The 25435-nt window shown below is 37.9% G+C and overlaps 2 protein-coding genes and 2 long non-coding RNA genes across 5 annotated transcripts; 1 reads left to right on the forward strand and 3 right to left on the reverse strand.

The window, feature by feature from the left end:
* Positions 1-377: 377 nt before the first annotated feature.
* LOC117814122 (L-lactate dehydrogenase C chain) lies at positions 378-8307 on the reverse strand. Its single transcript, XM_034685254.1, has 8 exons — positions 8145-8307; positions 6017-6153; positions 4298-4415; positions 3896-4069; positions 3641-3814; positions 3191-3308; positions 962-1085; positions 378-857 (listed from the first exon to the last, which is right to left on the reverse strand). The coding sequence occupies exons 2-8, from the start codon at positions 6143-6145 to the stop codon at positions 690-692; spliced, it is 1005 nt and encodes a 334-aa protein (XP_034541145.1). The 5' UTR covers positions 6146-6153; positions 8145-8307; the 3' UTR covers positions 378-689.
* A 1831-nt stretch (positions 8308-10138) lies between these two features.
* LOC117814123 lies at positions 10139-14815 on the reverse strand. The gene is made up of 6 exons (XR_004631511.1): positions 14753-14815; positions 13146-13184; positions 12370-12403; positions 11594-11624; positions 11352-11381; positions 10139-11031 (listed from the first exon to the last, which is right to left on the reverse strand). It is a non-coding gene; the product is annotated as an uncharacterized LOC117814123 (long non-coding RNA).
* Positions 14816-16419: 1604 nt separating this feature from the next.
* Positions 16420-20513, forward strand: LOC117814124. Its single transcript, XR_004631512.1, has 2 exons — positions 16420-16739; positions 20046-20513. It is a non-coding gene; the product is annotated as an uncharacterized LOC117814124 (long non-coding RNA).
* Positions 19574-24598, reverse strand: tmpob (thymopoietin b). 2 transcript variants are annotated; one of them, XM_034685251.1, is made up of 7 exons: positions 24441-24598; positions 24005-24289; positions 23757-23874; positions 22399-22554; positions 22124-22233; positions 21927-22027; positions 19574-21569 (listed from the first exon to the last, which is right to left on the reverse strand). In XM_034685251.1, the coding sequence occupies exons 2-7, from the start codon at positions 24236-24238 to the stop codon at positions 21182-21184; spliced, it is 1107 nt and encodes a 368-aa protein (XP_034541142.1). In that variant the 5' UTR covers positions 24239-24289; positions 24441-24598; the 3' UTR covers positions 19574-21181. The 2 variants fall into 2 exon arrangements, with proteins under 2 accessions (XP_034541142.1, XP_034541144.1); XM_034685253.1 differs by having other exon boundaries at positions 24005-24598.
* Between the last annotated feature and the right edge of the window lie 837 nt (positions 24599-25435).

A 25435-nucleotide genomic window follows, 5' to 3' on the forward strand; every position in this document is an offset into this window, starting at 1 on the left:
GAAGGATTTCTTGGGATGATTATGGATTTCAACTTGTTGAACACAGAAGTGTTAAAATTAAGCACTACGTTCCAGTATAAAAGAGCAGCAAAATGACTGTTCAGGGTTGGGTGATCACTTGTCCCTCTTGTAATTGGATTATATATTTTTCTGACTGCATTAAATTGAAAAACAGACTCATCAGAGAAGACGTAGAATAAATGAATGAACTGAAATTGTAAAAAGGATATCATCCACAAACACAAGAAATCACTCTTAGAATTCCTTCAAAATTATTTTTGGTTCCAAATTGAAACAGATACATTACAGAAATAATATTTAAAATTCTACTTCAGAGTTTCTTTACTTCTTTAATAACAGCACACATTGATGTCCTGTTCAAAGACCAACAAACCCTCTTTATTACACATCAGAGAAACATGAGTGGCCCAAGCTGCATCACAGCCGAGGACAAATGAGTCAGAGCAGCATTTCACCCGGTTGATGTCACATTTGTTCTCTGCACAAACTGACACCTACAGCTAAATCTGATGGGATTAGATCCCAGTAAACGCCTGTGAATCTACAGAGGGTGGTGAGTTACAGGTTTGAAAGGTGGAGCTGTGCTGGCGTTCTGTGACTGCAGAGTGCTGATACTGTGGATGAGAAGCAGTCAGGAAGAAGCAGTTACGGCGCCCCCCTCTGTTCTGTTAGACGTTTTGCAGGTCCTTCTGGATGTCCCACAGCGTGTTGGCACTGCCTTGCAGCTGAGCCACCTCATCATCTGTCAGGGTCATGTTGATAACACTGGCCACGCCTCCACCGTTCAGCACGCAGGGCAGACTCAGATAGACCTCGTCACTGATTCCATACATGCCCTGTACAGGAACAACAAGCTTAGGCTCTGCTTTTGAGATGACAGCTGGGAGTTTGTTTCTAAAAGTCAGAAATAGATGTGTACGTCTGTGTGAGCAGCCTTTACCTGCACCATGGTGGAAACGGGATGAATCCTGTTCAGGTTCCTCATGAGGCTCTCTGTCAGGTCAGCTACACTCAGACCGATCGCCCAGTTGGTGTAACCCTTCAGTTTGATCACCTCGTAGGCACTGAGACACATGAGACAGAGCATGAGGAAAACTTCTCCATCTTATCCAAAGACAGCTACATAAATCCTCCACCTAAAGGAAAACCTTGAGGCTTTTTATCAGAAAAAAATTAAAACTGTCTTTTTTGCAACAGCTCAAATATACATTTTTTACTTTCATACAATAGAAGTGTATGAAGGTGACAGAGAGGAGGGCTGCAACTTAATGACAAGTTTCCACCTCTATACCCTTTTTGATATAGTTAACTGAGTATTTAAAAATTCATAAGATGATACCAAGTTGAACCAATGTGAGACAGCATTAAGACAAATGATTTTGGTGTTTTACTGAAGCACATCCTATTCATCAAAACATATATATTTCCAACTAAATGTATTTAAATTGATGAATATTCAAGCCTGGGGCTGCACGGTGGTGGAGTGGGTAGCGCTGTTGCCTCACAGCTAGAATGTTCCTGGTTTCGAATCCCCAGCCTGTGTGGAGTTTGCATGTTCTCCCTGTGCATGCGTAGGTTCTCTCAGGGTACTCCAGCTTCCTCCCACAGTCCAAAAACATGCTCACCAGGTTGATTGATTCACACTCTAAGTAGGTGTGAGTGTGTGCGTGAATGGTTGTCTGTCTCTCTGTGTTAGCCCTGTGATAGGTTGGCGACCTGTCCAGGGTGTACCCTGCCTTCCGCCTGAAGCCAGCTTGGATAGGCTCCAGCCCCCCATGACCCCTAACGGGATAAGTGGTCAAGACAATGGATGGATGGAATATTCAAAGCCTGACAGTGTGGACTGATTCTGATATGAATTAAGTAAATAAAGACAGTGACTGTAAGTCTACACTGTGTTCTGATGGCTTACAGCTTTATACCATGCAGCCTTCCAGTGTCACAGTCTGTTTACTGTGGTTGTGTGAGCCCCCTGAATGCTGCACTGTATACTGCTCATATGAGTGATACATTTGGCATGAGCTACCTGTTTTCCAGCCTCCATTAATTCAAGTCATGACAACTTTATTCATATAGCACATTTTGAAACAACAAGTTTTAGGCACATCCTGGAGCAGCTGTTTGGTTGACCTCAGTGCTCTGAGTGGAGACTAGACATGGAGAAGTGCCGCTAAATAGGTAGGTGCCTATCCATGAAGTGCCTCCATGGTCAAGATCAAAATGTTTAACCCTCCTGTTATGTTGTGGGTCAATTGACCCATTTTGAAGTTCAAAAATCCCCCTACAAAAACAAATTTTATTATTTTTTGGCTATGAAACTTCTGCTTGGCTTAATTAGCGTAAACAACATATAAAATGAAAATGGTTCATTTCACACATTTGGACCCCTGCATGTTTATATTACATAGATACTGTGTGGGTCAATTTGACCCTGCAATCAAAGTGGAGGCCTAAAGGGGTCAGAAGTGTCAAATACTAAATATTTCTTTGCAACTGTGTGACATATTTCACCCCAATCACTTTTCAATGTACATAAAAAAAAAGTTTAAACATGAATTTCCATTAAAAAACGAGTGAATTATCCTCCTTGAACCACGATCTGAGAGAATTAAAGAACACCAATGCACCAAATATTGATTTAAATGGTTAGTAATGGAGTAAATAGTGAGATTAAAAAAATGTAAATAGGGATTTTTGTGGGGTTCTGACACTTTTGAATCATTAAATATGCCCCGGGTCAAGTTGACCCAGAAACATTATTGCTGTCCCTAAGAAATGAACATTACAGGAAGGTTAAATAAATCCTGTGATGGACTGGAAGCAGGTGAGGGTACAAGCAACCCAGGTGCGATGATGTGGTCCCTCTTTCCAGTTGGGATGTGAGTGGTGGCATTTTGAATGAGCTACAGGCGCTTAGTGGATGAGTGCTCACAGCCCACATTCAAAGAATTACAATGTGCATGTATCACCCTCTCTAAATCTTTAGAATGGTGTAAGGTGAAGAAAACAAGCTCTGAGGATGTTTCTTATTCTAATATTTGAGTAGTTCCTCATTGGTTTTCTTTGTTCAGGACAAGGCATTTGTATTGTGCTCAGCATGCAGCTCTGAAACTGGAACTGAAGCCTGTCATGTTCAGACCAGCAGTAACCAAGGTAAACTCTGGCCTACCTGTCTACCACCATCTTGTGGGTGTCCTTCCAGTTCTCGTCATCAAGATCAGTGCCGATGTCCGGGTTTAATGTCTGCAGGCTGACCCCAGCCACGTTTGTTCCACTCCACACAGGCACTAAACACATGATGAAACAATGAACCTTCTTCCCCTCCTAACTTACATCACACAGTCACAGTCTGCACATCATTTAGAAGTAATAATGACATGTTATGGTCCTTTTAAGAATGTTTTCTGCACTTCTTCTCTACACCTTAGGCCTTGTTTGCTTCTGCCATGCTGTAACTATGTGTAAAATCCCACTAGGACACCAATATGACATCATATTTGGTTCATTTGGTTCAGTGTTGGAGTATAAAGGTGGCATAAAGGCAGAGCTTCTCTGCGTTAATAAAGGCTTTTGTTTTCTTGCTGAGAAGCAGCAGCTCAGACACCCCAATAAACCTCACCACTGGTGTCTCCATGCTCTCCTAGAATCCAGCCGTTGAAGCTGCTGGCGTGGATTCCCAGCTTGTCGGCCATCAGGAAACGGAAGCGTGCCGAGTCCAAGTTGGTGCCGCTGCCGATGACACGGTGCTTGGGAAAGCCGCTGAGCTTCCAAGTCACATATGTCAGCACATCAACTGTTGAAGACAGTTAATGTTAGAAGGTGAACACTTTGTAAGACACAGAGAAGAATGTAGAAGTGTGTTTGGATGGAGAACCTGGGTTTGAAACCACGATGATGATGCAGTCAGGGCTGTATCGGACGATCTGAGGGACAATGTGTCTGAAAATGTTGACATTCCTTTGGACAAGGTTCAGCCTACTCTCTCCCTCCTGCTGACGGACTCCAGCCGTCAGCACCACGATGCGGGAGTTTGCCGTCACAGAGTAGTCTGAGGGAGAAGGAGCAAGATGAGGAGTGATGGTGCATTTACCAAGATGCATTTATATTGTTGAAGATTTTAATTCATGCTATGAGTTTGGACTGTTTTAAAAGGCAGAAGGTATAACAGAAAAATAAATCAAAACAAAGTGTAACACTGCTTCTCAGGAAGCTGCAGCTGGTGTCTATCTTCACTACAATGACACTGTTTCTTGGCAGGACTGAGGAATAAACTTGCCTTTATCTGCCACTATTTTGGGGGTTTTGAGGAAGAGGCTTCCGTGCTGCAGGTCCATCATCTCTCCTTTCAGCTTGTCCTCCATCACATCCACCAGGGCCAGTTCATCAGCCAGCTCCTGCACATACCAGAGATCACTGCTTCCCTTCACAGTTCACTCAATCAACAAATAGGCATGTTTGGCAGCAGAGGTCACCAGGTGTAATAAACTGTACTGGACCACATATACAGCCTGTTGTAGCATGGCCTCCATCCTGAATAACCATTGCTTATTTAAAGTAGAGGCAAACTGACAGGGGGGATAATCAAAGTAATGATATACAGCAGGTTTTCAAAGGGGAACATTTAGCTGATTACTTTTATGAAGGCGATTATGTGACTTTTTCATAATCAACTAAAAACACAGTAAGTGTGTTGAATTTGCACCAATATGACTTTTTAAAGTCACTCACTAGATTGTTTCCTTATGCTAGAAACTCAACTCAACTTTATTTATATAGCACCTTTAATATATACAAGCATGCAGCCCAAAGTGCTTTACAAAAGAGCAGAGACAACAAAAATGTGTGAAATAATAAAAGACATAATAAAAAAAAATACTAAAAAGTAGAATAAAAATAAATACAGTAAAATTAATAAAATAAAATAATGGTTAAAAATCAGTGTAAGTAAGAGAGATCAGATAAATACAATAAATACATAGATTACTAAATAAATAAGATAAATAAATGTTGTTAAAACAGTGATTATAATAATAATACTTCATAAAAGAGCATTAGAATTCAAATAAATTGACATTATAGTGCTTAACTGTGATGCTCTACTTCATGTGAATGCAGACAGTGCTTTGAGTATTGTCAATTATGTGGATGGAACACACTCTGCTGGGCAAACTATGAGATTACACCATGTTTTCAAATCCCACTGTTTTGTTTCTCCATATGTTTCAGTAAAAATGTTTTCACATCAGCCCATATTAGAAAATATTGTAACTGATATTGATATGTCTCTGATCGGCTAATACCAGCTGTCTGGTTATTAACTAAAGCTCCATTTGTAACTACAGGTTTCTTCATGTTGTTCTCACATGGAGCCATATGTTTCTCAGGCTGTTCTTTAAACCGCCTTCTCACAGATGACACCCAGTTTAATAGAGAGCTTAAATAAGACCTAAGGACTGAAACATATTAATTTACATCAGGATGAAGTGTTCTGATGAAAGAGTGAAGCGCTGAATCAGTCCCACAAACTTCTTAGAGTCGATTCAATAAAAGAGTTCACATAAACGAGTTATTGTTTACAAATCAAATCAAAACCTCATCTTGTCCTTGACTCAAGCAGCTCCTGTGTGAGCACTGACAGAGAGCTGTTTTGCAGTATAATGACTAAATTGTCAGAATTAGTTAAAAGGATTTGTCCATGTGGAGTGGATCAATAAGGTAACCCTGATGCTATAATTATTGTACGACTAGACAGCCGCCACACTTCAGCCTGAGAAGAAAACCCTGATTCATTAGAAACTTACTACAAGAGTTCCCTTCAGGTCAGAAACCGTTTTTCAAACACTCTCGCCACCTTAACAGGTGCAGTGAGGGGATAAAAGTCAGATCAGACACCAACAGATCAGTAATCCTGTGTCAGTCTACCAAGATGTCGGTATTACCCCGTTCTGTGACACCTGCAGGTAGGGTGATAATCTGAGCAGAGTGGGTCTCTTACCCTGAGAAGGATGCTGACAGCACAAGCCATGCCAACCTGGCCCACGCCTACCACTGTCACTTTATTCCTGGGGGGCTCAGGAGGACCACTGAACAGTGGGGTCATCAGCTTATGCAGAATTGAGGCCATTTTCAGAGCTGAGGAGGGTAAAGAGGACGAGAAAAGTCAGGAGGCAGCTTAGTTGTTGATAAGTGACAAACACAACACACTGACACGACTCAGGGAGTCAGTCCTGCACCAGGAGAGCGGGCTGCGTGCTCAAACTTCATGAATAATGAAACTAGAGCATAGCATGTTATATTCTGAATGTAGGAGGGTTACAAAATGAGACTGACACTTATCTTAGTAGCTCTACTGGAAGCATGACTTTCCAGACATCTTAACTCATTACAAGAATAAAGAGACGACACACTGACAGATCTCAGCCCTGTTGAAGTTCACCTTGAAAACACACGCAGCTAGGCACAAAAACAGCCATAATACTTGCATTGTTCGGCGACGCTCCGAGCTGTGAGGTATAAATACCAGCATGTAATCAGCATGGCAATCTGAAGGGATACCTAAGGTGTTTTCACAGAGCAGCGTACACCCAGCATCCACAACACCTCCCACAGTCAGTGACAGTCGAGGCAGGCGCAGGTCTGAAGCAGCAGCACAGAGCACATGTGACTCAAGGCCAGACTGGGGAGCTGTTAGCTGCACAGAGCTCCCTCTCCTCTCCCTCCTCCCCTCTCCCAAAATTGAGGACGGAGCACTATAAGCGGATGTCGAACTTGACTGACTGCAGACTGTTAAAGGAGTTACTCTAATCCCTTAACGCTGCGTCCATCTGCTACATCTGAGCTACAGAGAAACATTAACCTTGTATCTAATAGGATATATCTAAAGAACAATATCAGATTAGTTCCACCAAAAACTGTTCAAGAAGTATTGCACTTGAAGTGCGGTTTAATTAACTGTCCTATATTACAGCTATAAAGCAATTATTAAATATAACAGACAGAAATTAATTATGCATGATCAAGATGCTACAAAATGTTGAGCACATCTAGGAAATGGTTTTACTTTGTGTGCAGACATGTTCGTACACGAGGAACGAAACTGTCTCTGTGTGCACAAGAGATAACTCTTTTGCTGGTGTTTGGAAAACTTTGCAGCACAAGATGTCAGAGCACTAGTATTACCGATAATGTTTGAGTGTACCTGGAAAATGATCCCTTGCTCTTTCCCTGTCTTCTCTGAGGAGATTTCAGTTCTATTGAAAGTGCTGTGGGACACTTTCCATTCATCAGCTCTGAGAGAAACAGGACTACCGAGACACAACAAAGGGCACTTAAAGCATCTAAACATGAGCCGTTAATGAAGTGGTTTGGCTCCCAACGTCACAAAATCAGAAAATGTATACAAGGAATGGACAAGGAACAGAAGTTTTGTCAGTGGAATCCCTGTTTTATCTGCACGGTGACCTCTTCAATGTTTTTATAGGACTGAGATATAAAGTTATATTTGAATTCAAAAACATAAAACAGGGAGTGCAGACAATAGATCACATATTCAACCCTCCAACAAATCTATAAGGAAATTACAGTGTAATACTATGGGGGCAATGCAGTGTGTAAGAATATATTGATTTGAGATGTTGAAACATCTATTCTTTCAATCTGGATAACTACTGGATGAGCTTCAAAGTTCTAAAATGCATTTAAGTTTCACTCCATGAATTTATCTTGTGTTCACATCTTCTTCTCTTACTTGTCCCTCCAGATAAAGAACCAACCTGCATGCATTCCCACTCATGTTTAGGTAATGAATAGATGAGTAAGATTAATTTAATTTGTAATTCTGCAAAGAGAGGCGCCCAAATCTTCCCAAGAACTGCAGAAAGCATGACAAGCAGATCACACAGCACACTAAATCATCAGCTCCTTTCACAGAAATGGTTGGACAGCAATTGTTCCCAACTTGTTCAGGTAAACAGCAAACCAAAGTTCCAGTTTCACTTTATATGCATCCTGCCAGATTACTTCCACATAACAATAAAAAACATGGCTGTTCATGTCTTGCCTTAATGTTCCAATTACTTTTGCTACATTTCTTGTCTTTCCTCAAACAATCCAGTGAGACTCACCTTTGTTGTGCTGCACGGTGTGCTCGCTCCTCTTCCTGCTGTTCTCTCGGGCTGCAGTCGACTGGGTTTAATTAACTAAGCCTTTCCATCCCTACAAAGTCCTAGTGTGGCTCTCCTAGGGTCACCTCAGTCAGCTGGTGCAGTGTGCCCCATTAACAACATTTATTTCCTGTTAAAAAAGAAAATAATTAAAAAAGGGAAAGGCTTCACATACCCCTCTGAAAGAGATTCACAACATACATTAGGATTATTTATATCCATGCCTACAATGCAAATTAAGACTGCAAAGTTTAACCAATTAACAGATACAAGAAAAAAACAGAGAAATAAAGTGAAAATGTCAAATATTTTAGTATTCAGGAAATGGAAAAGTGTGTTGTTATTTCTCAAAGTATACAAAACAGTCTTTGGGATTTGAATGATTGTTTTGACAAAAGAGGCCATGTGAATTGTGACAAGCAAAATTATTTTTTTCATTTTATAAATTAAATTTACTGTGAATATTTCATTACAAAAATAATCATTCAATCAATAAATCAAGATTTATTCATATAGCACCTTTCATAAAAATCAAATGCAACCCAACGTGCTTTACAGCGATTGACAAAAAAAGAAAGCAGAAATAAAATAATGGCAAGACATATAAGTGGAAAACAATAATAATAATAATAATAATAATAATAATAAAAATAATAATAATAATTTCAAACAATTAAAATAACATAAAATAAAATAGAGACTAATGCACACCAACAATAGAATATGTGTAATTAAAATAAGTTAAAGCATCAAGTATACAAATAGTTAAAATAAATATATTTAAAAAGGGTAAGGATAAGAGTTGAAAATATAACTAAGGCTAAAAATATCAATAAAACTGGGTAGATAAATAAAATAAATAAACAAATGAATAAATAAATAAAAATCGAATAGGATAACAGTTAAAATTGCTAAAATAACAAAGCAACATTTAAATCAATATTACAGTAAAAAGTAAGTAATACAATTGTTAAACCCTACATAAAAGCAAGACTGAATAAATACGTTTTTAGTTTATGTTTAAAAGTCTCTATATCTCTGTCAGCTCCTGTCAGATCACCTGGAAGGCATTGGTTGCAGCCAGTGCCAACACCCAGAAAATATTGGTACAACTTTTAAATACAGTTACTGTATTTTGTGATTTTGAAGTATGAATCAAGTAATTGTAAGATTCTTACTGATTCTTACTGCCAGTTATACATAGATTAAAATTGATTAAACACATTTTTTTAAGTTGGCTATTAAACAGTAAAAAAGAAATCGGTTTTACCTGAAGGTTCCAATTATATATTCTTAAAAATAATTGGATTGAGCACTGATCAGCTTCTTAGAACCAAAAGAATACTGTACATCTCTGTAGCAGTTTTTTGTTTCACACTGCATCTTCTGTCAGAGACACTTTCCCTTATAGCGTTAACAAGAATTGGCTAAAACTGCTAAAAAAAATACCCTCAAGTAAAGCTTACAAATTACTTACACAGAACCCCATTCAAACTGTGAAACACACAACAGAAGAATTACCTTCAGGTCCAGCAGAATGTTATTGATAAGCTAAAACTTACACAACCATGCACTGTAAACCCGAATAAGTTCAGAGTACTCAAATTTTTTGTGGAAACCGATTACCTCGAAATATTTAAGTTAGCAAACTAGTATTTTTGAGTAAATAGTTAAGGAAAGATTATAAGTTGCTCAAACTTAAAAGTTTCCAATTTATTATTGTTGTATTTAAGTTAACTGTACTTAAAATTGTTGTATTCAGTCAATAAACTTTTTTTAGTTTGTTGAACGTTATTATATTCATTAACAGATGTAAATATCTTAGATGTTCCCAACCTAATTATTTTTGCTTACTTGAACTTGAATTGTTAAAGCTCGCAAACTCAAAGACTACAATTTTGCAGGACTTATTTTTATATATATATATATAACCCTCACTAAAAACACAAATATTCAACTGGTCAATTATTTTTTTTATTCATTTCAGTTTTTTAAATTCAAACACAATCATAAGTGTTTTTTTTAAATCCACAGCAAGATATTAAAACCTTTGCTGAACATTAAATTTAGCATAGAGCACATGAACATCTCTTATCTACTGTTTAGCTGACCTTAACTTTATCTCTTTGTACAAAAATACACAATAAGAAAGCTCACAAGTGAGCTTCAAAGTGCTTGATTTCAAACAGCTAAATTTTTAAAACACATACATTTTAAAACATGTACATTTTCAGCAAAAAAATGTTACTTCAAATGGAAAAGAAAAGAAAAGTAAACAAGTAAATAAAATGTATAGTCTTCTGTGATAAAGACAAGCATAATGAAACTTCAGAAGTTATTATAATTTAACACAACTGTGTTGTATGAAAACAATAAAGTGCAAACATGAGCACCTGAGGTAGTTTGTTTGACGGAACATTACCCACCTGCTGTAAACTTTAAGATGCTTTCAACAACAACATTTCTTTAAAACAAACTGGTGTGCTGTAGTTCTTCTCCTACACACACCTTGCAACAATGCCAACTCTTACTGGAGCAGGTCATGTTTTAGACTGAGTAGGCAGGGTTTCAGTGGCTTACCATCATCAAGCCCCATCACCACTTTTTGGATGAATGTAAAAGTGTTGGTGGGTTTGCTGGGGTAGTCCAAGTGCAGGACATACATCAAGCCAAATACCAGTGCGAATGCATCTGAGAATCTGGAGATACTCATGATCATCATGTTGTCCTCCACCGCAATGGAAAAGCTGTCGGGGGTGAAGGGGACCATTTCCAAGGTGCTCTCGGTGACCATCATGACGAGGGCAACAGGAGTGTCTGTGATGTCTGGCTCATCTGTCTCCTCAGTCTAAAATATGTGGAAAAAAGATACAAATTTGTTATGATGCACAATCAATAACATTATTACATCTTTTCAGACTAATCTTACATGATAATTCAACATTAACATTGAAGTCTTGACATGAAATACATTTAAAAGTCTTAATGAACACAATCTTAAAAACAACTTTGTTATGAATTTGTTTTGGATAGGTCAGATAGGCTCTGGATCATCTGGAGTGGATAAATAAAGTAATACACAACCATATCCTACTACTTACTTTGCTGTCACTATTACACACTAATCTCTGATATTTTAACAAAAAATAAACGGCTGATGCGACTTACCAAATAAAGGTCCTCTGACAAGGTCAATCACTGTTAAGAAAAAAAAAACAAGCCAAAAATGATTTTCATGTAAAGTATTTTCAGACAAGGCAAAGAAAACCCCAATCAGCATTTTGATCCTTTGGAAAGAGGCTAGTAGTAAAGGCTGCATCACATAGGTCAATTATGAGCTTTGGCATCATCACAGACAAACCTTGAATCATGTTTTAATTAACAACAATTCAAGTGTTGACATAACTCACCAATAAAAAGGGTTCTCCCACAGAGCAAATGCTATGTTGGATAAAAGACAGACAAAAATCAATCAAACTGACAGAGGCGAGGATAAACGAGTGTCACAGAGCAGAGACCAGATTTAAAGCAAACAAACACATTTGTTTTATTTCATTCCCTCATCCAATGAGAATCGATAAGGAATCGGATTGTTAAGCAGCATCGATAATGGAATCAGAATTGCTAAGTTCTTATCAATTCCCATCCCTAACAGGGGCCCTCACTTATCAATCTTGTGTAGAAACTGGTTCAGATCTGTATGTAGAAACAAGCTTGGCAATGTTCACATGCGATTTATGAAACGTGAGTACCTGGGCTAATCATGGCATAAGCCTGATCAGGTATTGTTAATCTTGCAGTTGAAAACAATCGGAATTTAAATAACACGCCCCTAATATTCACGGTTCAGCTGGCCTTACCCAGAGAATTTACAACATGGAGTTCGTCATGAACAATTTGATACGTATAAACAGGCTACAGTCAATCTTGATCACACATTTGTTCATTAAGTAAGGGCATCGGGATTATCTGAAGTATAAAAAAGTACTAAGTAGGACCCATGACCTTAATATATATTTTTAAAGACAAAGACACCTAATTTCATCATCAACAATTTGATACTCTAGAAACAGGATATGGTCACAAATTTGGTAACAGCTGCATAACATGGGTAAATACTGCACTTAACATGTTTACAGACTTACATCATATTCCAATACAAAATTCAAGAGTTGACATAACTTACTGATAAAAGATGATCTCTGATGCATCAGATGAATCTGTCGAGTAGAAAAAAATATTACTCCCTGTGTTTACATTATTACAGTGTTTTTCTTACCAACACATATTGCTAGACAAGACAAAGGTAATTTCTGATTTCATTATTAACAATTAGAATTTTTTGAAACAAGCTACATGCACAAGTACAGTCAAGGTAACATCACCAAAGTTAATCATGCATTACCATCTCATCAGACAATTTTTTGCATCGTAATTATATACATAAATTTAAGTGTTGAAATATTTGACAGGTCAGAAGACTATTTTGGATAAACAGACAAAAACTCAATCAGGATGAGACAAAGGCAACTAGTGTTTTCATCTATAGGTGGATTCTTTGGACACAGATCATAGTCATAAAAATAGTTACATGCATTTAATCCAATGAAGCAATGTGGCACAAAAAAAGTATTTCTGATGCATCTATGTTTTATTGTAGTATTTAAAAAATATGCCATTTAAATAAGAAAAAAAACACTTGTCAGTCCAGTCAATTATAGAGGAGTTTGAAAAAACCTGCACACAAATCTGGGAAGATGCACACACTAGTGCTGTGTGTAATGGCAGTCACTGTCAGAGTAATGATATCTACCATAAAGATAATTTTCAAGACTTAGTGGGTACTATTTAAAAAAAATTGTAGATTTCCAATCCATATATCTAAGACTGGAGTAAAAGACAAAATAAGGAGCACCCACAAATAATCATCTTTAAATATCTAATGTTTCACATTTAGATTACCTTGATTCCTGATGCACACTTCTTAGCTTCCACTTCAGCCTTAAAGAAAAACAAATTGGACAAGATTAAATCAAAACTTGCAGATATGATTTGCTTGATCAATACTAAATATCTTAAAAAATTAGGACATTTTATCATTACATAGTGATAAGGGATCACGCATGTGAAAATATGTTATTTCACTATTAACCCCACCAAGTCTGCAATGCAACATTCAACTCATGGTTGAGCCCGAGACCACATAAAGACTTTATAATCCTTTTTGTTCAGCACTCAGGACTTTGTAGCTTCTTACTAAATCTGTATTATCTGACTTTCCTTTACTCCCCTTCTCTTTATTTTTCTCTTTGAGTTGTGTCAAGTTACTACAGCTGACAACATGCTGTTTCCTGTTATCAACCTTTCAAAGTAAAGTGTTTTGGGACTACGGAACATTAGGGGACTTTTATTGTGAAAAGTTTTTTCGGAAATGAAATGTTAATCATTGAAGTAGCTTAACTATGATTAGCGGCGGCTTTATTTTTACATTTGTTCATCTGGCCTCAAGTCACAGCTATAGTCATCGACCCTACACAACTGTGACTTTAAACTCTAGAGTTTTAACACACTTTGAAGCAGGTAGAGCCGTGGTTATAGATACAAATCCATACATCGCGAGCTACAGCTGCTTCTTCTTGATGAGCGGCTCTGCTCTGAAGTGCCACAGGGTAACACAGAGAGGAGGGGGGTCCGATCGACGTTTTTGTCTGTCACATATCACTCTGCAACGCTACTATGTTTACCTACCACTTCACTTCTATCATACATACACATAGTTGGCCTAGTTAGCGATGCAGAATTGGCAGTATTGTTTTAAATAAGCCGTGCAGCGCCCCCCGCGCTGTTTTCCTATGACTTCCAGGCACGGTTTGCCTAAAAGAAGAATCATAACTTGTCCACACTAAGCTCCTGAGTCACGCACACACACTCAAAGTGCATCCTGCTGTTTATACCTAAACTGCTTTCTCGACTCAGAACGAAATGGCGTTATACTGCACGTGAAGTTAGTACATTGATGCCTCTCGGTCCGTTAGCACAAGTCACTTGAAGCAACGGCCACAGTAAAAAAAATTCAAAAACACACTTATAAAACCCACACAAACCGCGCCTACTACGAAACAACTACTTTACTTGCCCAAAACATTAGTACATCTTTACACTATGATACATCACCTGTTTTAATATGCTGATAACATTATAATCACTCCTAGCATAACTTTGTCCATGCTACCTTAAGCCACTTGTTCATTTTACCAGAGAGCATGAGTTAAAAAATAAATCACAAACATGCTTACCAGATCAGGAGGCACAATATAAACATCAAAAAGACGCTTATTACAAATTCCATTGATTGAGACGGAGAGTTAGACGCTAAACTTGGCATTGTTGACAGCTAAATACACGGCGAAGTTTAAGGAAAATGGCGGACAATGTGGCGGGGCAGTACGCCTTTACATCTGTAACTTCATACAAATGTTTTGCTTCAATGAATAAACTTTTCAGAAGTAAAAAAAAATTGACTTATTCTTTTACATTAAATTAAGCAAAGAAGCTTTTTTTGTACTTACAAATTACTCCACTTGAAGACTCCATCCGAGAAGACGATCCGCCATATTGAAAAGGATTTTCAGTCAGTTCAAATAAAGCGTCATGACGTCACGACACGCCCCCTTCATGTACTTGAAAGTAACAATTAAGCAGACTGTTTAAACTAAAAAATACTGAGTCAAGTAAAGTGAAAACTGTGTAAGTTGTTCAGAGAAAGAAAATATGTTGAGTACTGCTAACTAGATAACAGATTTTTAGTACAGCGTAATCAGTCTTTATAAGTCAGCAGTACTGTTCGGGTTTACAGTGTGGAGCTGAACATCCTGAGGACACTGCTGAGCTGCTCCTGTCAAAAGAACAAGCACATGCTCTTCTAGGCCAGCAGGTGGAGGCACAATCTAGGACAGATGCAGGACGAGCAAAGTGTCAGACATCCAAACTCCATTTTACTGACAGTTTTGTAGTAAAATACTTATTGTTGTCCAAATCAGGTGTATCATAAGTAGTGTGCTGAGCAAGATGAGTCTTTATTAGTGTCTCCAGATGCACAAGTTGAATTGAATGCTCTCAAGATCAGACCCACTCACAGGATTGTCATCACTGTTGAACAGCTTTTTCCACCAGGCTGTCAGGATGCTGAACTCCACTCACTACCTCCCCCATTATAGGGCGCCGTTTGTAAAGTTCTGCACACTGAAAATAACAGCAACATTTCTCCACATTTAGCTCCAAAAATGTGATAACAATGTAGAGTGAATTTTTAAAAGTCACTTTTCATTAATCACATTTAGATGAATACTTGTGATCTTCTTCACATCTAATTTTTTTGTAAAAAAATATATTAGGTTAACACATTTTTTAAATCAAAATGCTAAATCTAAATGTTAAATCTAAATCTAAATGTTAAATCTAAATGTTAAATCTAAATGTTAAATATATATCTAAATATTAAATATATATATAAATGTTAAATATAAATATAAATGTTAAATATAAATATAAATGTTAAATATAAATGTTAAATGTTGCTCTGTGATCCTAAATATTAAGCTGATATACAAATTCACACTGCCGCATATCAGCTAAATATTTAGGATCGCGGAGAAACATTTAATATTTAAATCTATATTTAGCATTTCGATTTATATTCAAAATGTATATTTAACATTTAGATTTATATTTAACATTTATATTTATCGTTGAACATTTATACTTATATTTAACATTTAGATTTCTATATTTCACATTTATATTTATCACTGAACATTTATATTTATCGTTGAACACTTAGATTCATATTTAACATTTATATTTATATTTAACATTTATATTTATATTTAAAAATTAGATTTATATTTAGCATTTGGATTTAACAATCATTTTAACTCAATTTATTTTCAAAAGAAAATTAAATGGGAAGAATTTCACAAATATTCCTCTAAATATGATTAAAAAAAAGTGACTTTTAAAAATTCACTCTACATTTTTATGATGTTTTGGAGCTAAATGTGTAGAAATTTTGCTGTTATTATCAGTGTGCACAACTTTACAAACAGCGCCCCATAGATATCGGCCTCTTTACTAGACACAAAAACGTGAAATATTTCAAATGTATGATGTTGGGTGTTCATGTTCCTGCACATGACACCACAGAAGGACAGATACATCTATTTCAGATGCAACCTACTTAAGAAGCTCAGTTGTGGCCACTTCGAGGCTTTCAGGAACACAGGTCTCATCACTGGAGGGCAGCGTTGGGTTAATATGGATGTCTTTGAAAGACTCCATGCACTCCAGGACACATGAGGGCACAGACATGAAATATCAAGAGCATTTTCCCATTGAAAACATCGACTACTGGAAACATGCTGTGCAGAGGAGTGCTCATAATACAGTACTAAGAAGAGAAGCAGCTGTTAAAGGAGACAGGACTACAAAGGAACGTGGCTTCGACTTCCGGGAAGAAAATCATCAAATGGACTTTACAGAAAGACTGAGGCTGTCCCGGTAGGTATCACACTCTCGGGTATATTACAGAGAACAATATATTCGCATGGTTAGTTAATGTGAACAGATAATGTCCCTGTAGTGAGGCAGTCCTGTTCATTAGAGACAACCATGAGTCATTTAGCTAACTAGCATTTAACAAGCTCATATTGTAAATGATTGCTCCCCTCACACCTGAGATGTCAGAGAATCAGACAAACAGCAGGAGCTGTTAAAACGTGGCGCGTGCTGGTTGCTGCCTATTGGAATGTATTGATATCAAGTATTGATTACGAAGATACTGTCTACTGATTAACTGTGTTCAACCAATGTTTCTATGGCTGGAGTGTGGCCTGTAACAGTCAACTTAATTTTCTTTAAGAGATGCTCATTTTATCTTCATAATCCCCAGGGGTGGATCCGGAGGGTTCACCAGGGGTGGCCCTGGGCCACTTGAATTTTGACTGGTCATCACCACAGGTGCTGCCTCAAGATCCCAAACTATGGCTGTTTTCGAAACGGCCTACTACATACTACCTACTAATACTGCGTTTGAATTTTGTGTAATAATAATAATAATAATAATAATAAAAATAAAAAAATAAAAATAAATAAATAATAATAATAATAATAATAATTTTCTAAACAGAGTTACAAAGTGCTTCAAAGAAAGTAAACAATAATAATTATAAATATAATCCCAACCCTTTTTTCATACACATATACACATATACATATGTACACACATGCACATACATATACATACATACATATATACATGCACACATACATATACATGTGGTATGACTGTTCTGTTTGATCTGTGTTGCAGTGCGCTGAGCCAGAGGTCACTGAATTTCCGGTTTCGGAAGGCGGAAGTAAACAACGGCCAAGCTGGTAGAGAAACTGCTTTTTTAGCATTACTTATGATTTAAAAAGTTGTTTAAAAAGTGGTTTATTTGGAATTTAATAATTTTCACAGGACCTTAAAACGGAGTTCCCCCCATTAAAATAAAAGAAGAGAAAAGAAAAAGTGCTGCTCATTGTGGGAAACAGTACGCGAGGCAGACTGAGGCGTTTCCGAAACCGCCTACTATACTAGCAGTACGTACTGATTTGGCCAAAATTCAGTATGTAGTAAGCAGTAAGCGAACAAGAGCAAAATCTGCAGTATACCAAAACTCCCCAGATGTCTACTGATTCAGGAAAATTTCACAGTATGCATCGGACCAGTCTGCCTCGCGTACTGTTTCCAACAGTGCACAGCGCTTATTCCGCTTTTTCTTTTTCCTTCTTTTTTTGACGGGGGAACTCCGTTTTTAGGTTCTGTGAAATCATGAGTGATGCTAAAGAAGCAGTTTATCTATCAGCTTGGCCGTTGTTTACGTCCACATTCCGAAACCAGAAATTCAGTGACATCTGGCCCAGCATACTGCAACACAGATCGAACAGAACAGTCATACTACAGACTAAATTCAAACACAGTCTGTAGTAGGCAGTACCTGCTACATACTACATTAGTAGGTAGTATGTAGCAGGCCGTTTTGAAAACAGCCTGAAATCTTCCCGAATCAGTAGACATCAGGGTAGTTTTGGCATACTGCAGAATTTGCTCTTGTTCACAAACTTCATACTGAATTTTGGCCAAATCAGTACATACTGCTAGTATAGTAGTAGGCGGTTTCGAAAACAGCCTATGATTGGCTGTTTGCCTTGTTAAAAGTGGGACTTGTGTATTTAAGCTGTGTTGCAACAGGCAGCTGGTTTGGACTTAAAAGATTTAAATGTTGCAACTCTGTTGTGTTACTTTTTTAAGTTAAAATAACTATACCCAGCAACACAATCTAACTTAATACAGAAGCCCTGAGCAGGCATGCACCCTTAACATTGATGTCTGCTTAAGGCTTCAACAGTATGATACCTTGCTTTTTGTAATTGAAGTACACCTGATTAGTAGAAACAGAAAGGGTAAATTGCTGGGTTTTTTTTATGTTTGTGTGCACAAACACACAACTTTATGCCACCCCTGTAGAAGTCCATACCCCAGTGAAAAAAAAGTCTGTACTAGCCCCTTGGTCTCCTGCTGGCATTCATCTTTCCAACCTGCAAGCTGTCATATCACAGCCCGGTCCACCCAGTCTGCTGCAGTTACTATCTTCATCTGAAACTGATTTGTGAGTGGTGTCTAAAACAAAACTCCTCTATGATTCACAATTACCCCTTCAACTTTGCACAAATAAATGCACAAGATGTAAGTTTTTTCTTGGTACTATTGTTTTACTGTTTTTCAATTTACTTTCTGAAAAGCCCTGTGCATAGCAGGCGACCCCTCCCACCCATCTCACAGTCTCTTCAGCCTGTTGCCATCAGGAAGAAGACTACACAGTCTCCGGGCCAGAGCCAGCAGACTGAGAGACAGTTTTATCCACCAGGCAGTCAGGATGCTGAACTCTCTCCCTGTTTTGCCCTCAATTCCCATAGTGCCCCCTTCACAGACTTAACCCGGTCACTGCCCCCCCCCCCTCCCAAATCAATGCTGAGGTCTGTCATCCTAAGGACTGAAACGCACACACTCACTTTGATTTTAAATTGCACTATAGCAAAGTTTTTGCACTGTTTTAAATTGTATTTTATTATTTTTATTAGCTTACTTCTTATCTTTTTCTAGCTTTCTTATGTTTATCTGTTGTTGTCGTAGCTAGGGTCTGAGAGAGAAACGTAATATCAAATCCTCAGTATGTCTAGTGCATACTGCAGTTTATTTGACAATAAAGAAGACTTTTAACTTTGACTGTAAAATCATTAGTAACTCCATATGTAAAGAGATTAACTACAGAAGACAAAGGACACAAATGTGGCAACAACCAAGTTTATTTTATGATACACTGCCTACATTATCATAAATAAACAGATTAAAAATCCTTACCCACATAACCCCTGTCATTTCTGTCCATTGTGGGAGAGCTGCCAGATGATGAATCACTTGTATTAAGTCAGTTAAAAGTTCAGATTCAGATACAGTATCATTTGCATGTATCACATATTGCTTTCAAAAGTAACTTTTATATGTGCTATAAAAAGTTGAACACACCACTTTAGAAAAATATCAAAATAGAAACAAAACATGCCCGAGAAATCTCCCCACTCCCCACATCCCCTCCAGTGAATGCTAATGCCTAGCTCTCCAAATATCAATGACCCCTTTCAGAGTAACCTACTGTGTCTAAATTGTGGTAATTCTCACAGGAGGAAGTAGACTAAAGTTTAAAAAATATTTTTTTCACTACTATTTAAAGGATTAACTTTGAACCTGTGTGTTCTCTGCAGATCTGCCACGTCTGGACACATGCAACCTGTGAGGTGGGCTATGTGGGTGCACTGCATAAGCCAATCCTGAATAAAGGACTGAAGGATCAGAAATCTAATTTAAAAAAAAAACAACAACAAAAAGCACGACAGAGCACAAAAACTCAAAAGCATGTAAACTCAAATGGGCACACTGGCAGGGCTGGAAAATTAAACATGATTGAACGCTGTCACTTCTGCTTCCTGTAAAATGATTTTTAAGCAATTAAAATCATATTAAAAAGGTTTATCATTTCAAATTTTGTTTGTAAATTGATTTTGATGAACTTAAAAGTACAGTAATTTTCATTCTCAACCCATTGAGACTATAAATCATGATTACAATACAAAGTGACCAGAAGCGATCATTTTAGTCATCGCAGAGCCACACGTGGGCCTACATGACTAACGCAGTGATCGGTAAATTAAAAAAAAGATTTTAAAGTATAACTGAGTGTGTTTTTTTTTTTTCCTCATGCAGTGATGTGACCTGATTACACCACCTCTCCACCCAGGTCAGACCACATCAAAACATTTGAACTGAATGGACCTGAGCACCAGAGATATAATGATTCACTCTAACTCTAAAGCTATGGAGCAAATGTTGAAAATCATACAGAAACACTTGAAGACATTCTGCTTTTTAGAAATAAGCACTGGCCTTGTGCTTGAAATGGGAGGGCACTATGTGCTAACAGTGTCCAGGCACTTCACAGTCAGAAAAACACCTGGCACAGAGTTAGAAACTACAGCATGACCTTCATAAACTACAACCATGCACGGATAGACTGGCCTCCCTGTCTGCACTTGTTTCTACATACATGGGTTAAATACACACAATGACACAAACAATGCACAGAATAAAATCAACATTAAAATGAGTCTCTTCTGACTGCCACAAAACAGTGTAATCCTGACGCTACTGTTTCCTCTTCAGGTGGGAGGGAAGCTTGAGTCCAGAGAGGAAATAAGTTTATCGTTCCAATTGAATCTGTGTACTTTGTTCGTCCATGTCAGTAAAAAGCAGAAGTGAGCCAAGTTTACTGCTTGAGTTGTGGTGTGCTGTGGCAGGCTGCAAGGAGGTGGGGATGGGCATGGCAATAGATTACAGAGATCATTTACTTGCTGGGGTTCTCTGTAGTGGCGCTGCTGCTGCTGATGCCCAGGTAGGTGGCTGCGTCGTTCACAGCACCCTGAAGGGGGACGATGACGCTGTCACAGAGGCCTTTGAGGGTGTTGATCTGATCTGCATCCAGGTTCTGATACGCATAGTAGAGAGAACCACCCACCACAACAAGAAGCAGGAGCTTTAGCACTATAGACAGGAAGCCTCGTCGACCTTGCGCTTTGCTGGAAGAGGCGGTGTTGCCAACTCGGGATAGAGACTCAGAGTAAGAGCGGCTCTCTGTGAGGATGCGGTGTTGCACACGGGACTCATCCAGCCAGTATTCGCTTGGTTTTAGTGGTCGACCAGCCGCACCTCGGATGGGACGCCTACAGGTTGCACTGAACAAAGAAAAGAAAAAACAAACTTTAAGTCTAGGCACACACAATCGTTTGTAAACTTTATTTTCAATCTGGGGCCAAAGACCAAGCCTTAAGAGGCTTTGGCCATGGACCTCATCTTAGATTACAGATCATCTTAAGCACCAAATGTGAAAGCTACCTCTGCAGAGTGAGGACTCAATATGCAGATAAAAGCTCTGGGACAAATCTAGTATGTGGTACTTGATTTGATCTTCTGAAAACATTGACATATTGTTTCCAGGGTCAAGACTGTTCTACCATGTTTAACTTCAGGGCAGTTTCCAAAACAGAAATACATTTTGTAACACACACACAAAAATGATGATCAGCTGTTACCTGATGCCTGTTGGTGTATTTATTTCATTGGCAAGGATGTCTTCAACAACACTCTCGCTGGCTTTTTTGGGGGTTTCTTCAGTGATGATTTCCTCTACCACCTGTTGTGAAATAAAATAGCAATAAAATAACATTATCACACAAACTAAAAAACACACACCTGTCTCAACAGTTGTGAATGGAAAAATGTGCCTCACCTTGGTTTGTCGTCGACTGCTTGTTCTGACAGTAACTGGGGCTTTCCCCCGGCTCCTAACGGGTTTCTCTACCACAGGAACTGGCTCTGGTTCAGGGGCAGTAATCTCCTCTGAATATCAAAGGCAATGTAATCAGTCAATGAAACTCTGAATATATTAATTCATATTTCACAAGTGATTGTTTGCAAGGTTTAACAGACTGTAATGTGTGCTGCAGAGAAGTAAACTTTTTTCAAGAAAGGTGCATAACTACAGGATATGTAGTCTGAACTCACCATCCTCCTTGTCACTGTAATGGTCAGAGTTTGTGTTGCCATTCTGGTTACTGTCTGCCTTAGGGAGGGCTGTGACATCTGTGGGAGCTTCAGGTTCAACTGGAGGCTGGTCCAAGAGCTTCTGCAGCTTTTTCTCATACAGCTTACGGGTGGAGGCTGGACAAAGGGATGAAGGAGCAACAATGGAAAATGATGAATATTATATTGTACTTTTACTCAGATTGAGAAAGCTACACTTAAAACAAAGCCTGGTCATATTCAAACATGATTATGATGAGACAGGTAGCACTTCAAATGTATGTTAAATTTGTGTATTGCAACAAATCAAACATGGATAAAACATAAGCAGAAATATTCAGAAAAAAATATGATAATTGGATTATATTCTTGAAATTAAAATGTAGAAGATTTTTTATTTGAGCTAAATTGAATAAACCCCTCAGCCCAGAGATAACTTACATCCTTTGTTTAATAAAGATGCGACGTTCCCGAACGAGTCGGTCTTTTGAACGGCTCTTTTAAGTGAACGATGAGAACTGATTCGCAGCTGTGAGTCGTTCATTTGAGAGACGTTTTTATATGCAGATTGCCCAAGCTGCCTTCACGTGTCACCTTCGTGCCCAATGAGTATTTTGTTCAGTTATTGTCTACACTTTGTTATTGTTTACATTGTTTTGATGTGAATTCGAATCAAGGAGCTGAGCTCCTGTTTGTGAAGTAGTTCAGGTGTAGAAACACCAGGTGGGGTAGTTTGCATTCACATTTTTATAATGTCCCAATTTTTTATTCTAGTTGTATTTATATTTTTTTATATACATATATATTTATTCTTATTTATTATTTTTATATTTTTTACTGTATTGTTGAAATGTTTTTGAACATTTTACAGTAAAGTTGTTTTGCATGGAAGTTATCTGTAGCCTGCGTAGTTTTTATAGCGCCACACAGTTTTTTAGGTGAGGGAAAATTCTAAATAGTGATCTCACTGTCGAAGCATGGGGATAAGGCCCCATTTTATGGAATGTTTACAATGCCAAATGAAATTATAATCAATATTTCAGAATAATTCCCACCAATAGAGTGTATATATATATATATATTGTTGGGATGTGTAAGTTTGAATTATTCTGATCCAAATATTATCTTATAACTGCTACCAGTGATTGTTTCCTTGATAAAAACGAGTTACCCCTGGTTGACTTTTAAAAAATAAATATATAATTAAAACAATGAGCCAAAGAGCCAGTCTTTTGAACAGCTCTTTGAAAGCAGTGGCTCCTCAAGATCCCTTCAAAGAGCTATAAAAGCAATCTCTATTGTTTTATAGTATGTTATCACTGAAGTCAGACACAACTCACCAACAATAGGTCCAGAGTCCACACCATGTTTGGCCAGTTGCTGTTTCAAATCTTCATCAGTGAGATCTGTCACCTCCACTTCTTCTGAGCGAGGCTTGTCAGTCTTTTTGGTGGCTTTCTGCAGAAAGATGATAAGTTGTACACACCACAAGTCAGAATTGTCTTCCCAGCATCACGTGTTAGTTGTCCACAGATACAAAAAAAAAGATTTGATTTCACTAAAAAGGGAGAAAATAAAACAAGCTTACTCTTCCTGAGCGACTTTTGTTGGACACCACTGGAGCCGGTAACTCCTCGTCGCTGGAGAAAGTGTCTGCAGGCGGGCTCTTCTTGTTGTTCAGGATGGTCAAGTTTTTCAGATACAGCTGCACATACACTTCTTTTTTATGCTCTCCGCTGGGAAGTGGCACATTGTTTGCGGTGAGCTCATTCTTCAGCTTATCTTTCGTGAGGGTCGACGGATCTTCGAGGAATTCTGCCATGCTTTCACTTCAATGTGTGCTTTCTTCTCTTTTCTTTACACCTACACTTCGCTTTGCAGCAACAACAATAACAAGGGGAACGTGACTGAAGATGAGCGCTGTTGTCAAACACTACTGGCGCCAATTCAGCTAGCAGCACAGAAACGGGTTACCAAAATAAACGCTGTATTTCACGTGTTAGCCCGAGAATAAAAATACTCACGTGCAGCTTAGATTTTTCTCAAACACGTCCGCGCGTGTGTTACAATTCTAATCAATGCAAAACTACAAATCAGCTAGCTAACATTTATCTGAATTAGCTTAGCTTCAAACCGGTCCACTTGCTTCTGTCGGTCCGCGGTTTCAACAGGGCCTCAGAAGAAGCAGCCCCGCTATTGGACGGACGAGCCCAGTAAGCTGCTCTGTGATTGGCTCGCTGTGAATGGCAGCCTGGCAGACTGCCGCCACAAAGAAACCGCAGCAGGCTGTCTTTCTTCAGATAACGGTTCTGCCTTATTACTGTCGACAATATCTCCAACATTATTTGATTAAACTAACGTATATATATTTACAGTCTATGTTTTACACCTCATTGTTTCTGATAAATGCAGAAATGAGAGTTTAAATGATTTAATTTAGTTGTAATGAATGACAAGGGAGCAATATCAATGGCGATTTGATGGCACCAGCTCTTAACTCACATAAGATAAGATATACTTTATTGTTACCCCATTGAGGGAAACTCTTTTGTTACAGTAACCCAGACATAAGTCAATATCAAGGCAAAGACAATCAAGAAGAAGTTTCAATAAGTAAAATAAAAATAAAATAAAATAAGTAAAAATAAAATAAAAGAAGTAAAAATAAAATAGATAAATAAAGCTAGAATAAAATTTATATACAATGTAACAATGGAATTTAGGTTAAATAGAAGTAATTACAGGCAGTATTAAAAATGTTATGTGACAGGTTGACATGGTGTGATAATGGTTGGTAATGACAAATTAAGCAATAAATACAAATAAATATGGGTATGTAAGACAAGATAAGACAAGATATACTTTATTGTTACCCCATTGAGGGAAACTCTTTTGTTACAGCAGCTTACAACCTGCTTACAACACGGGACAGGGGAATACAACAATGTACTAACATAGTTAAAAGTAATAACAATAAAAATAGTAATGATAAAGGTAAAATAGAATAAAATAAAATAGA

This window comes from Notolabrus celidotus, chromosome 6 (genome assembly GCF_009762535.1).
Source record: "Notolabrus celidotus isolate fNotCel1 chromosome 6, fNotCel1.pri, whole genome shotgun sequence".
NCBI classification, from domain to species: Eukaryota; Metazoa; Chordata; class Actinopteri; order Labriformes; family Labridae; genus Notolabrus; species Notolabrus celidotus.

Coding starts and splice junctions, on each gene's coding strand:
- tmpob (XM_034685251.1), bottom strand. CDS start 24,238: ATGGCAGAATTCCTCGAAGATCCGTCGACCCTCACGAAAGATAAGCTG. Junction 23,875..24,004: donor ACAAAAGTCGCTCAGGAAGA/GTAAGCTTGTTT, acceptor ATCTTTCTGCAG/AAAGCCACCAAAAAGACTGA. Junction 22,028..22,123: donor GCAGTCGACGACAAACCAAG/GTGAGGCACATT, acceptor ATTTCACAACAG/GTGGTAGAGGAAATCATCAC.
- LOC117814122 (XM_034685254.1), bottom strand. CDS start 6,145: ATGGCCTCAATTCTGCATAAGCTGATGACCCCACTGTTCAGTGGTCCT. Junction 4,070..4,297: donor CAAAATAGTGGCAGATAAAG/GCAAGTTTATTC, acceptor CTTCTCCCTCAG/ACTACTCTGTGACGGCAAAC. Junction 3,815..3,895: donor CATCGTGGTTTCAAACCCAG/GTTCTCCATCCA, acceptor TGTCTTCAACAG/TTGATGTGCTGACATATGTG.